The sequence below is a fragment of the Mytilus trossulus genome, chromosome 3 (genome assembly GCF_036588685.1).
Source record: "Mytilus trossulus isolate FHL-02 chromosome 3, PNRI_Mtr1.1.1.hap1, whole genome shotgun sequence".
Taxonomy (NCBI): Eukaryota; Metazoa; Mollusca; class Bivalvia; order Mytilida; family Mytilidae; genus Mytilus; species Mytilus trossulus.
Genome location: NC_086375.1, coordinates 4,530,180 through 4,544,739, shown reverse-complemented (window position 1 = coordinate 4,544,739; position 14,560 = coordinate 4,530,180). Strand labels below are relative to the sequence as shown.

The 14,560-nt window shown below is 33.0% G+C and overlaps 1 protein-coding gene across 1 annotated transcript in view; it reads left to right on the top strand.

The window, feature by feature from the left end:
* LOC134710023 (HEAT repeat-containing protein 5B-like) overlaps positions 1-14,560 on the top strand; it is a 51,311-nt gene that overhangs the window by 25,317 nt on the left and 11,434 nt on the right. The window contains exons 10-24 of the mRNA XM_063570169.1: positions 326-576; positions 962-1,073; positions 1,809-1,961; positions 2,790-2,889; positions 3,583-3,692; positions 3,991-4,154; positions 5,867-5,899; positions 7,208-7,282; positions 7,662-7,868; positions 10,002-10,070; positions 10,359-10,480; positions 10,673-10,832; positions 13,140-13,329; positions 13,783-13,952; positions 14,231-14,549. Of these exons, the coding sequence (XP_063426239.1) occupies positions 326-576; positions 962-1,073; positions 1,809-1,961; positions 2,790-2,889; positions 3,583-3,692; positions 3,991-4,154; positions 5,867-5,899; positions 7,208-7,282; positions 7,662-7,868; positions 10,002-10,070; positions 10,359-10,480; positions 10,673-10,832; positions 13,140-13,329; positions 13,783-13,952; positions 14,231-14,549 (2,235 nt within the window). The remainder of the gene's footprint in view (positions 1-325; positions 577-961; positions 1,074-1,808; positions 1,962-2,789; positions 2,890-3,582; positions 3,693-3,990; positions 4,155-5,866; positions 5,900-7,207; positions 7,283-7,661; positions 7,869-10,001; positions 10,071-10,358; positions 10,481-10,672; positions 10,833-13,139; positions 13,330-13,782; positions 13,953-14,230; positions 14,550-14,560) is intronic.

Genomic DNA, 14,560 nt, shown 5'->3' with positions numbered 1-14,560 from the left:
AATTAAGAAAAATTTGACTCTTAATAAAATTCACCTGTATAGAATTAACTTAAGATGTACCATGTAAGAGCCTGTTTTATACACACTTTCAAACCCATGAAATATAATTGGGAGGAGAGGGGATGCATATTAAACATTGCTAAAGGCTCTGATAACCTTTTTCTTCATTATTGCATCATTTCAAAGAACAGTTGCCAAATCTGACAATTTTAGGGATGAAAAGGGGGAACGCAATATATACACAAATGCAGACTATACATGACCAAATACGGTACATTCTTATACCTATGGCCTACAAATATACAAAATGTGTTTTAAATTGTAGGTATTATAGAACCAGTTGTGTCAGTATTGATACACCCCAGTCCAGCCTCCCGACTCTCAGCGTCATGGTGTCTTGGATGTATAGCTCGAGCTCTACCCTCACAGTTGACTCCTTTATTAGATCGGTGTGTAGAGAGAATGGATAAATTGAAGAGTTCCCCTGAGGCAGTGTCTGGATACAGTAGTGCTATAGCTGCCCTTTTGGGCGGCATTTACCAATGTCCTCTGGGAATACCTCACGCAAAGGGAAAGGTAAAAATTATCAATAATTAAATGATTGGCACACTGTAATAATGATTTACAATATTTCTTTTATCTTTTTCTATGATTTTTCCCTTGTGTATAAACTTATGCATTTAATGATAAAATATGTGCTTACAAGAAGAAACAAACTGAATAAAAACTCAAATATAAAGAAAAGGATTATTTCAGCTCAAACTTCTCAAATTAAATAATATTAACCATAGTTGTTTTATTCATATCTTTCCAAGGCTGTAGGCAATTTAGAGCTTAACATGTACTGATACTTGCTCTTGTTTTATACTGACCTGAATATTTCCTTTTCCTTATTTGATTGCTGTCTAGTTGACTATATCACTCTATGTTTTATTAACATGATATATTTTGACTCTTTCAGCAATTATTTAATTTGGCGGAGGAGTTACTGAGGACTGCATCACAGAACAGTAGATTATCTCTACAGAGAACACAGTCTGGATGGTTGTTATTTGGATCTTTGATGACATTGGGTAAAGCATTAGTTGATTCATTGTCGGTGTATTAACACCACTTTTTGGGCTTTTTGTGGTGGCCCGGTTTTATTGTCAGAGGAAGTCAGAGTACCTGGAGAAAACCACCGACCTTTGATAGGAAAACTGACAGCCCTATAGTCAATTAAGATTAGAGTTGAGTGCAACAGCAAGAGGGGGGTTCGAACTCACAACCTCAGTGTTGACTGGCTAGTGATTATAGTAATAGAACTACATAGACCACTTGGCTACCGAGGCCCTGTGTAAATCAGAAAGTGTTCGTTGGTTTTGTGTTTGAAAATTTTAACAACTATTACATCTAGAATTATTTGTTTTGATAGAACCAATATTTGAAAGGATGAATCCCTGATAAACCAGATTAAGTTCACATTTTATAAGGGCATACATTGTAACTGGAATTTCATTAATTATTGATTTTACCTATGAAAAGCTTTTTTGGTTGTTTAAGAAATGCATGGACACTAAAAAATTCAAATGTGCATATGCACATTAGAGATTGAATTTAGCCATTATTAAATATAGGCGCATAGTTTGAATACGAAAAATATATAACGAAGTTTCATAATTTAAAAGGATTTTAATCTTAAGTGGATTTCAACTTTAGCATTATACTATTAAGATTAAAAAATGCTAAAAAAATATCTCAAAGGTTTATTATTAGAGAACCTTCAGTGATTGACAGTTATATTATATTTTGTGATTATTATTGTTTAGGAACACCAGTTGTGAAGAACCATTTACCCAGAATGTTGTTACTATGGAGAAATGCATTCCCCAGATCTAACAAGGAATTAGAATCTGAGAAAGTAAGAGGTGACGCTTTTACTTGGCAGGTCACTTTAGAGGCAAGGGCTGGTGCACTAGGAGGTAAGAAATAGAAAATTAGTGGCATTTCTTTTGCATTCACCTTATCACTATTTGGAAATCTGTTCTGTTTGACCCAAGAATATGTTTCATTTGAACTTTTGATGTCATACAACAATCACTTTTCAGATATTTTCTATTATGACGTGAAAATTTACGGGAACTTTTGTGATATCAATTAATGGCAGACAAATAGCAATAAGGTGTATTGTAAAATTTACCAAGTACAATTCAGAAAACTTTCAAATTAACTCATCTGATGCAAGCTGAATCAACTGAGCATATGGATTGTGTATATGGTTGATACCTTTCCTGAGTACCAATATTTTGTGGATCAAGAAAAATTGTGTTTTTCTGAATATTCTGTTTGTTATTTTGCCAAAGTCTTTTAAAAGTTTATACTTTATTGAACCTCTAAAATTCTTGATTCACCTTTATTTAGAAAATCCACCAAAAATGTTATCTTAGGATTAATTATAGCATCACAGTAGTATATGATGTAATAAATGTTTTCATAACATTATAATTAGATAAGCTTGGTGTATTTTCAGACTTTTCTGTAAATACAATAAATTGGTTTCTATTTTTAGCACCAATTTCTTCAATATTGCTGAATAATTGGCATTTCAACTTGATTTCAATGAGATTTTTCATAAGAAATAAGATATTTTAATCTTCAATTTAGATAACAACAGCATAATTTAAATCACTTTTCAATTTCATTGATTTTTATCCTTTACTTCATATCTGTTAATGTTATAATATTCATTTGTGTTTAATTCATTTCTTTGCACTGTTTGTTCATGTATATAATTTTCTATTTGATAACAGCTATGTACAGTTTCTTGCTGAACTGTAGAGAATTGGTCACAGAGGATGTTATTAGAAGATTACTTGCACCTCTAGAGTGTGCACTTCTCATGTTTTCACAGTAGGTACCATTAAATGCATTAAAAAAAATTATATGGACATTATATTTTCATTAATAAAGGAGGATTTTTTCCATTTTGATGGCTAAAAGTCGGTACTAAATCAACTGTTTAAAATTTCTAATTTGATGACCTTAAAATGTATGTTGATCCTTTAAAGTTATCTCCGGTACCAATAAACAAGCACAGTATTATAAATGTCACCTGCCTTAATTGATTAAAAGGGTCCTCTGTGGCTGACTGGCATATGTAGTTCATCTACTGTGTCACTAGCCTATCAACTCTCAGGTTGTAGTCCAATACTGTATAGGGCAGGGGTTTTACATTCCAAAATTTATGTACTATGATTGTCAGATTTCCTGCTGAAGGTCAGTGATTTTCTTCAGGGACTCTATTTAAACTGACATCCATGAATTAGCCGATAGTTCTGAAAGTGGCATTAAAGACCAACAATCAATAAACAATCATCACTGATAACTCAGACTTTAAGATTAATTGTAAATGCTGCAGGTTAAATTTACTAACCAATCACAAGATTTGGTTATAAATAAGATTAAGGACATGAGGTTTTGTTATAGCCATCGTCAGTCGTTTAAATTTTTTTTCAATATTAAAAAACTGGCAATAATTGCATAATTTGCTGTATTTTTTATAAGAAATAAAGAGTTTAAATGTAATCTATATTTATTTTGCAGTATCCCTGGTGTTATAAAACAGTGTGGCTCCCAGTTGAAGGCCAGTGCTGCTATGGTTAGGTTGCGCTTATATGATGTCTTATCGTTACTCCCTCCAGACACATTTGAGGGTAGGTATTTATTTAAATCACATGATTATTCGAGGAGAGTCTTAATTTAATACATCAAGAAATTTAAAGACATTGAGAAATACAAACAATTAATAATCAGAGAAAATTAAAAGATCTGTTTTTGCTTTGAATTCAAGTAGTTTGTTTGTAAATTTTGTTGTCAAATGACACTCTCATGTTAGGATCATATTCTCTAGAACTGTCAAATAAATTTTATGAGGTCCAACAGTTTTATTGCATTAGACAAGTTCAATGTTTTAGTAAAATTCTGATGTGATATTATTGTTTATTGTTGCAGCTACCTATACAGTATTGCTGAGAGAGTTGGTGGCCGAGTTCACATTGACAGATAATCCAGCCAATACAACAACATCACTCCTGAGATCTCTCTGTCACGTGGACGATAGTGTTATATTAGGATCATGGTTACAGGAAACTGACCATAAAGCTATAGAAGATCAGGTATAAAAATAATGCTGATGTAATATCATACATAAATAAAAAAAAAGCTTTGTTCATTTTCTTTTTCGTTGGCTTATGTTTTGGAAAAGAAAGGAGTGGGGTCTATACTTTTAATTAAAATAGAGTAAGACTCTGGACCAATTTAGGATATTTAATCATTGCGTATATAGTTTTTGTCTCACTGGTAGTTACACAAGAAGTGAATTCACTTTTTACAGCAGGATTTGAAGCAACAATAAAAATTACAAATCTTTCCATATACCACTGTGGATTCATATATTATCGTGGATACCAACTTTCGGGGTTTGAGGAAAACTTGCATACTCGTGGGTATTTAATTTTGTGGTTGTAGCAAAGTCTGCATTCATTCCTTTAGAAAACGTTGAACGTTTAAATTCATGGTTCTCTCGTACCCATGAAATTCAAGTAAAATTGGTATTCAACAAATATTAATAAATCCACAGTATCTCCACTTTCAAGCTTTTAAATAAGTTAAATATTTTGAGTCATTGTCACAGGATGTGTTAGATATGTCCATGTATTGTAAATATCTCATTTATCATATATTATTAACCTCACTTTCACAATCCATGTGGTAACTTTAAGGTTCCCAATTTGAAAATTACTGTGGATTCATTATTATTAATTGGATACCAATTTTCGTGGGCAAAGAAGAACCAATTAAATGTTCAATGAATAATATATTTTCTCTAGGTTTATATGCAAACTTTGCCAAAACCACGAATTCAAATATCAACAAACTTGTAATTTTTCCTCTATCCACGAAAATTTGTACCCACGAAAAAAAAAAAAAATCCACAGTATACATGACAGGCTATTATTATTATACTCCTTGCAGCAAGTTCATTGACCTTTGAAATAATTTAAATATTGCAGAAGACTTTTAAGTGTCAAGCCTTATTTAGTATATATTACTATGAAATTTTCTAAAATGAAAGACGCTATTGCAAGCATGTGCCTAGCAACCCAGCTGAAGATCATTTAAGAATAAGAACTATAAATGCAAACCTTTTTCCATACAATTGAAATGCTATTAATTAAACTAATATCTTGACCACAATTTATATATGTCTGTGAAATGCTGCATTTTGTACTGCCTTTTTTTTCTTTTATGTTTGGCAAATTTTTGTATAGAATTTACAGTCTCATTTTAATCAACAATATAGAAAGTGAAATTTTTATGTAGATAGGAATTAAAAAATCCTGCAAAAATTTCAGACAACAAATTCCCTTTCCTATTTCACTTGCCCAACTATCGAAATGAGATTTTGAAGTTTTGAGGAGGTTATCCTTAATTGTTCAGCAAAAGCTTGTTAGGACAAGTAAATAAATGATAGATTGAACATCCATTTAAAAAAAAGCTAGCACCTTTAAAAAAACTCTCTACTTGTCATGTTCAGGCAATGATTTGATATAAATTGATTTTAACACAGAAGATTAAAACTCGCAGGATTTTTCTTTTCTCTAAAAACCTGTGCTACTATTCCTTTTTTCTGACAAATTATTTTTAGCATGGTTGATCGACATATGATATGATTTGGTCAGTTGACTGAAGGCTGAACCTAAGTTGTAAATCTTTAACTTTAAATGGAAGGTATCGAAAGAATAAAAGTGAAGCATATTAATAGCTGTCAAGGTAACAGATCAATTAAGATCAAAGAATTAATTTAACTTTGTGTGAACTATTATAGTTTGAACCTGAACGTAAAGTGGATTCAAATGTAGTAAGTACACTGACTAACCTATGAATGAATCAATGTCCGCATGGCTTCTCAGAGCCCAGTTGCATAATTCTTCCTTAAATCTTTTGATTGTGTTTGTAAAAAAAAAATTTTATTTAGAAATTCTTTTAGTATAGTTTTGGCAATAGGGTGATCTTTACCTGCAAAACTTTTTATTTATTTAATTCTTTTTTTTTTTCATTTGGAAAGGTTTTTGAGTTAACGTTTCTTAAGATAAGGTTCTGGATCAAAATGCAACTTGGCTGAATTTTAGATTCATTGAAGCGTTTGTAAGAATTTCTTCATGATTTACAAATAAATAGAAGCTTTTTTAATTTTAAACTTGTCAATAAAAAATGAGACTGTGAATTCTTGTATGAGTTTTTAAAAAAGAATGAAAGGTTTATTCTTGGCAGTTATTTCATATTTGAACAGAAGAATTGTATGTTTTTGAAATCTGCATGGTAAAGTGTTGATTATATCCATGGCATGATGTATACCTTTGACTCTTCAGCTTTGATTTTTTTCCAATGATAAAACATCATTGTGCATTGTTTAAAATGTTTTCTGATATTTAACCTTAGATAACTGTTTGATTAAAAAGCATGGAGTATACTTTTGTCTTTTGATATGACATTATTTTCTTCTATGAATAAGTGATTGTTATTTTTTTTTGCTGAAGACTGTAATGAGTTTATGATAAATGTCAGCTCTTGAAATCTCTCTTTTCTGAAATTTAGAATTGTCCAAAAAAGGGAATCAAAACCAATAATGAGTCCCTTTTTGGCGTACCTAGTCTAACCTAGTGTTTTGAGAAATAAAATTAAGAAAATGAATTCAAAACCATAGCTTTTTGACAATAATGTAAACAAAATTTTTAATACAAAAATATGGAAAAAACAAAAATTAAATATTTATGAAATTGCGGTACATCCACCTCATTTCCTATCTTTCCCAATAATTAAGATAAACAATCTGACAAGTAATGACTAAAACTTGTGTATATTCTTTAAAACACATGTTTAAAAAATACATTATTTACATTCATATCATGCAAAAATTTAATGAATTTTATACACAATGTAGTGTAGGTTTTTTGTTTGGCACAAATAACTGTGCTTCAGAGTAGGTCAACACTAGCTTAAATGGCGTTTTACAAAACCATTAGCAAAATATGATACAATGACTTTTAAAAAAGTTTCAATTTCTGTGCTCAGAAAACTGTTATTGTTATATTCTTGAATGCACACAACTTACTTTCACAAATTATTGTTGATATTTTGTTATGACTTAAAATATTTTTTCTTTCAGCTTCAACCAAACAGTGCATCAGGGTCTGGAGCATTAGAACATGATTCACACTCGTTATATCAAAGATGCCCTCTGGTAAGTCTTTCTTTGTCCATTTGATATATATCATGATATCATCTGGTCAGTCTGGCTAGTTTTAAATTCCTACACAAGTAATCAACAAGCTTAGTTGAGAAAACTCTTGCAGAATTATCTTATTGTTATTCTACAAATTAAGTTGGAGAGGTAATTTAATAGAAAAGATGAGGTATTATTGGGCTTCAAACAATGCCACTCTGAAGCAGGAATAATTTTTTTTACCATTTAAACTCGGGGGAGAGGGAAGGGGGGGGGGGGGGGGGTGGGGGGTGAAGTAAGTAGAAGGGTTACATATATAATGAAAAACTTCACAAAACCTTTTGAATAATCAAATTTAAATGATATGAGAAGTTCATATCAAGTAATTATTTTTCAGAGTGACCCAGTTCCAGGACCTCTGCCATTGGGTGTAGCAGTGATTGATAGTTCTGTCAAGTTGTATGGATCAGTATTCCCACGTGTGGCACATAAACACAGGTTTCAGATGTTACAACACTTTAACGAATGCATCAGACAAGCCAAATCATTCAGACAGCAGGCTGTACAGATGAACATATTTACTGCAGTGTTGTGTTCATTAAAGGTAAATCTACACTTTATAATGAATGCATTAAACAAGCCAAATCATTCAGACAACAGGCTGTACAGATGAATATATTTACTGCAGTGTTGTGTTCATTAAAGTTAAATCAACACTTTAGTAATAATGAGCAGTTCAAATATTTAAAATCTGGTTCAATTTCAAGTGATTAAGACTGATAACTAGAGTGCTGAAGGTCCTGAATTTTAATCCTTACTCAGGGTATTGGAATTTCCAATACTTAAGTAGGTGTTTCTCTAATTTTTTTGCTTTTTTCACATTTCCTGACCCGTGTGAAAAAATAATTCTCCTTACTAGTGAAAAATCTGTTCTCAGCGAATGATTGGTTGGAATTAAATTTGACGTTAAATTTTCTTGTTTTCTTTTGAATTTTCTTATTGTGACATCATGAAACTAGAGGCTCTAAAGAGCCTGTGTCGCTCACCTTGGTCTATGTGAATATTAAACAAAGGAAGCAGATTGAAAATTGACTACAAAGGTCAATAACTCCTACAGGGGTCAATTGACCATTTCGTTCATGTTGACTTATTTGTAGATCTTACTTTGCTGAACATTATTGCTGCTTACAGTTTACCTATATCTATAATAATATTCAATATAATAACCAAAAACAGCAAAATTTCCTTAAAATTACCAATTCAGGGGCCGCAACCCAAAAACAGGTTGTCCAATTCATCTGAAAATTTCAGGGCAGATAGATCTTGACCTGATTAACAATTTTACTTCATGTCAGATTTTCTCTAAATTATTTGGTTTTTGAGTTATAAGCCAAAAACTGCATTTTACCCCTATGTTCTATTTTTAGCCGTGGCGGCCATCTTGGTTTGATGGCCAGGTCACCGGACACAATTTTTAAACTAGATACCCCAATAATGATTGTGGCCAAGTTTCAAATAATTTGGCCCAGCAGTTTCAGGGGAGAAGATTTTTCTAAAAGATTACTAAGATTTACGAAAAATGGTTAAAAATTGACTATAAAGGGCAATAACTCCTAAAGTGGTCAACTGATCATTTTTTGTCAAGTTGACTTTTTTGTAGATCTTACTTTGCTGAACATTATTGCTTTTTACAGTTTATCTCTATCTAAAATAATATTCAAGATAATAACCAAAAACAACAAAATTTCCTTAAAATTACCAATTCAGGGGCAGCAACCTAACAACGGAATGTCAGATTCATCTGAAAATTTCAGGGCAGATAGATCTTAACCTGATTAACAATATTACCCCATGTCAGATTTGCCCTAAATGCTTTGGTTTTTGAGTTATAAGCCAAAAACTGCATTTTACCCCTATGTTCTATTTATAGCCATGGCGGCCATCTTGGTTAGTTGGCGGGGTCACCGGACACAATTTTTAAACTAGATACCCCAATGATGATTGTGGCCAAGTTTGGTTAAATTTGGCCCAGTAGTTTCAGAGGAGAAGATTTTTGTAAAAGTTAACGCAGGACGACGACCGACGCTGGACGCTGGACGCCAAGTGATGAGAAAAGCTCACTTGGCCCTTCGGGCCAGGTGAGCTAAAAAGGCAACCATGCCTAATGACGTCACCTCAAAGTACACAACTTTCCTCAAATCTATGAAAAGGAAGGATAAAAATCATAAGAGAAACAGATTCCACCACTTTAACTTGTGTATTACAATTTTGTCCACTCTCAACAGATGAATTTTAATTATTTAATAAGCTCAGCAAGCCTCGCGCTTTAAATATTAAAATTTAACTGTCTCGAGTGGAGAAATATCGTAATACACTAGTTGCAGTTGTGGAATCTATATTTTTCAGCTTCCCAAGCACATCACTGGTACACAGACCATGTTTAACTAGCATGGAAACTTTGGGGCCTTGGTTTATACAGATATCTCTTCAGTTAGTCTGTTCCCCCTGAGAGCGCATGGACTGTATTTATGAGTTCCTATGTGCATGCATACATACAAAATATAAAATCATAAAGGTTAGACAACAGTCAAAACAAAGTAAATTTGTGTATTATGTTTGTTAAAGTTTGTCTAGAAAGTACCTTTCAAAGGTGATAAGGGGTACTCTGCTTGGGTGTGTAAGATGGTTAATCAACACTTTTCAACTTGACAATAATATTTGACTTTTATGTTTTCAGAGTTTGGCTGAAACAAAGACCAGTGTTGGACCAGATGATGTTAGACAGGCAGCTTTCAACCTTATATTGGTAAAGTCTTTACTGATTCATCATTTAAATAAAGCAGGGAACAAATCTGATGAAATATTTCAATACTTTTCTGTTTTGTCAAAACCATGTTACCACTCAAATATAAAGCGGTTTTAATTTTACAAGAAATGAAAAATTTTGTGGTTTTCTCTTTTCACTTTGCAGAGCAATATTTATTACATTTGAACTTTTGTAAAGCACAGTGATAATCTAACAGACTATGAGAATTTTCAATAGAGATGCTAGAATTTAATGTATATCTATAAATGTACCTAACTTTATTTACAGGGTGCTTTAGGAAGTCAGAACCCAATCTTAAGATGTGCTGCAGGAGAGGCCTTGGGTAGAATAGCTCAGGTGGTTGGAGATAGTAGATTTATTGCTGATATGGCACAAAGTAGCTTTAATAGGTTAGTGTGCATTGTCTAAATAGAGTTATTTTCGTGAGTAACAATTTTGGTATTTATTTTGCGGTTTTACTAGAGTTTATTTATTTATTTAGCCAATTGAACATTTATATGTGTGGCTTCCTTATACCAGTGAAAAATTGGTACTCAAGGATTGATAATCATTCCACATTATAATATACTTTCTTTTTTTAGTTTGAAGTCCGCCAGAGATGTAGTTAGCAGGACTGGACATTCCCTTGCTCTGGGTTGTCTTCACAGATATGTTGGAGGGATGGGGTCAGGACAACATCTGAATACAAGTGTTAGCATACTCTTAGCCCTAGCACAAGATTCCAGTTCACCAGTTGTGCAGGTAAATTAATAAGATGTGTTTTACATTCCTACCTTTTCATCACAGAAAAAGTTTCATGTAGAAAAAATGTAAAGATCTTACTTGTTTTACTATTTTTAGCTCACCTGGCCCGAAGGGCCAAGTGAGCTTTTCCCATCACTTTGCGTCCGTCGTCCGTCGTCCGTCGTCCGTCGTCGTTGTTAACTTTTACAAAAATCTTCTCCTCTGAAACTACTGTGCCAAATTGAACCAAACTTGGCCACAATCATCATTGGGGTATCTAGTTTAAAAAATGTGTGGCGTGACCCGGTCAACCAACCAAGATGGCCGCCACGGCTAAAAATAGAACATAGGGGTAAAATGCAGTTTTTGGCTTATAACTCAAAAACCAAAGCATTTAGAGGAAATCTGACATGGGGTAAAAATGTTTATCAGGTCAAGATCTATCTGCCCTGAAATTTTCAGATGAATCGGTCAACCCGTTGTTGGGTTGCTGCCCCTGAATTGGTAATTTTGTGGAAATTTTGCAGTTTTTGGTTATTATCTTGAATATTATTATAGATAGAGATAAACTGTAAACAGCAATAATGTTTAGTAAAGTAGGATTTACAAATAAGTCAACATGACCGAAATGGTCAGTTGACCCGTTTAGGAGTTATTGCCCTTTATAGTCAATTTTTAACCATTTTTCGTAAATCTTAGTCATCTTTTACAAAAATCTTCTCCTCTGAAACTACTGGGCCAAATTGAACCAAACTTGGCCACAATCATCATTGGGGTATCTAGTTTAAAAAATGTGTAGCGTGACCCGGTCATCCAACCAAGATGGCCGCCAGGGCAAAAAATAGAACATAGGGGTAAAATGCAGTTTTTGGCTTATAACTCAAAAACCAAAGCATTTAGAGGAAATCTTACATGGGGTAAAAATGTTTATCAGGTCAAGATCTATCTGCCTTAAAATTTTCAGATGAATCGGTCAACCCGTTGTTGGGTTGCTGCCTCTGAATTGGTAATTTTGTGGAAATTTTGCAGTTTTTGGTTATTATCTTGAATATTATTATAGATAGAGATAAACTGTAAACAGCAATAATGTTTAGTAAAGTAGGATTTACAACTAAGTCAACATGACCGAAATGGTCAGTTGACCCGTTTAGGAGTTATTGCCCTTTATAGTCAATTTTTAACCATTTTTCGTAAATCTTAGTTATCTTTTACAAAAATTTCTCCTCTGAAACTACTGGGCCAAATTAATCCAGACTTGGCAATCATCATCTATGGGGTATCTTGTTTTAAAAATGTGTCCGGTGACCTGACTATCAAATCAAGATGGCCGCCACAGCTAAAAATAGAACATAGGGGTAAAATGCAGTTTTTGGCTTATAACTCAAAAACCAAAGCATTTAGAGCAAATCCAACACGGGGTAAAATTATTAATCAGATCAAGATCTATCTGCCCTATAATTTTCAGATGAATCTGACAACCCATTGTTGGGTTGCTGCCCCTGAATCGGTAATTTTAAGGAAATTTTGCTGTTTTTGGTTATTATCTTAAATTTTATTATAGATAGAGATAAACTGTAAACAGCAATTATGTTCAGCAAAGTAAGATTTCCAAATAAGTCAACATGACCGAAATTGTCAATTGACCCCCTAAGGAGTTATTGTCCTTTATAGTCAATTTTTAACAATTTTCATAAAATTTGTAAATTTTTATTAACATTTTCCACTGAAACTACTGGGCCAAGTTCATTATAGATAGAGATAAATGTAAGCAGCAAGACTAGTAAAGTAAGATTTACAAACACATCACCATCACCAAAACACAATTTTGTCATGAATCCATCTGCTTCCTTTGTTTAATATTCACATAGACCAAGGTGAGCGACACAGGCTCTTTGGAGCCTCTAGTTTAAAAAGGTCTGTGCCAAGTTGCATTAAAAAATTGCTGAATAAGAATAGTTGGAAATGGTCTTCAGATCATTAGATTTTTACGAGAGGGGACATTAAGGTTTACCTCTTTCCCTACATATGTACTGTTGTCCAAAAAATGGTTATCCTTCTCTAACTTTAGTTTACTTCAACAAAATGTTATAAAACTTATGGAATCAAGTTGAGATTTGAGTACCATTCTGTAGATATGCCCCCTTAATAATGTTATATGCAAGTGAGGGTATCATATGTGTTTCATGTACAAATTTACCTTTTGTTTTATAGAAAAGAATAACTAAAAATTTGTTTTTCATGTTACAAAATGCAATCTTTATATAAGACCTTCCTTTTGGTGTAATAACTGACTGTTTTAAATATCTCCCTTTTCATATTTTCCAGGTTTGGTCATTACATGCTTTAGGACTAATAGCTGATTCAGGAGGTCCTATGTTCCGTAGTTACGTGGAGCCTACCTTGACCTTAGTGTTACAGTTATTACTGACAGTGCCTCCCTCTACAGTAGATGTTCATCAATGCCTGGGGAAATGTTTGTCTGCACTCATAACATCATTAGGACCTGAATTACAAGGTAAACATTAGGGAAATAAGATTAATGAGGGCTCATATATTTCTGCTGATTCTAATTTTTGTGGATTGAGGAAAAATATATTTTCATTGATATTTGAATTTGTAGTTTTGCTTAAGTGTTGATTCAAACCTATAGAATATTTTCACATTGTGAACATTTAAATTTGTGGTTTACCCAAACCAACAGACTTCACAAATATTGTTTTTTTCGTGGAAAAATTATGAATTTACTGTATTTTACCAACACACGTCACAGATTCATCTGAACAATGGTATGATTTAACTGTGAGTCAAACTAATTACAGCAAATGTGTATATGGAGAAATGTTCATTCCACTGTATAATTATTGTAAAATAGTTTTAATCTAGAGTAATTAAACCTTTTACAATTAAGTCACTGCTTACTTTTAATGAATCTATTTATAGTGATAATATAAAATTATTTTCATTGTAGGAAACAGTGGTTCAATAGCCACAGCCAGATTATACTGTATGGTGTGCTGTGCTATTATGCAGTGCCATCAGGACTCTTTAGTCAACGCTGAGGCCATCACATGTCTACAACAATTACATATGTTCGCTCCCCGTCACGTCAATCTGACATCATTAATTCCTCAGCTTTGTGTAAGTTATTGTTACTGAAATCAAATTTGAAAATAAGTCAGAAGTTGGCCATTGTCAATTTAAATGTTTTAAATTTGAACCTACGAAATTGGGGCATCAAATGTTACATTTTAATATTCTTCTATCGGTCATTATTTTTTTTTCATCCAAATTTAATGAAACTCATACACAATGCACGATTTACAATTGAGCAACACTTTACCCACCAAAAACAAGGAAAGAAAAATTAATAAGTTTCTAGAGAAACACATGTTGTAATGTTTTTATTCTATTTACAGGAGAATTTAGCCAGTGGTCATTTATTGTTACGAAGAGCTGCTGTGGGCTGTTTACGTCAGCTGGTGACAAGAGAGGCTGGGGAGGTCAGTGAGCAGGCCCTAACTCTAGCCGTCAGTGAAGGGAAGGAAGGACAACCTGATTCCTTTATTACTGACACGGGATTAGAGGGGTCGTTATTTGGGATGATGGATACAGAGACGGATGGTAAACTGATATCAGACGTACAGGACACCATTGATAGCTTATTACAAGCACTGGCCACCCGTAATCTCACTCGATGGCTCAAACTTCTTAAAGACGTCCTCTCAGCATCAACAGGTATGTGAAGG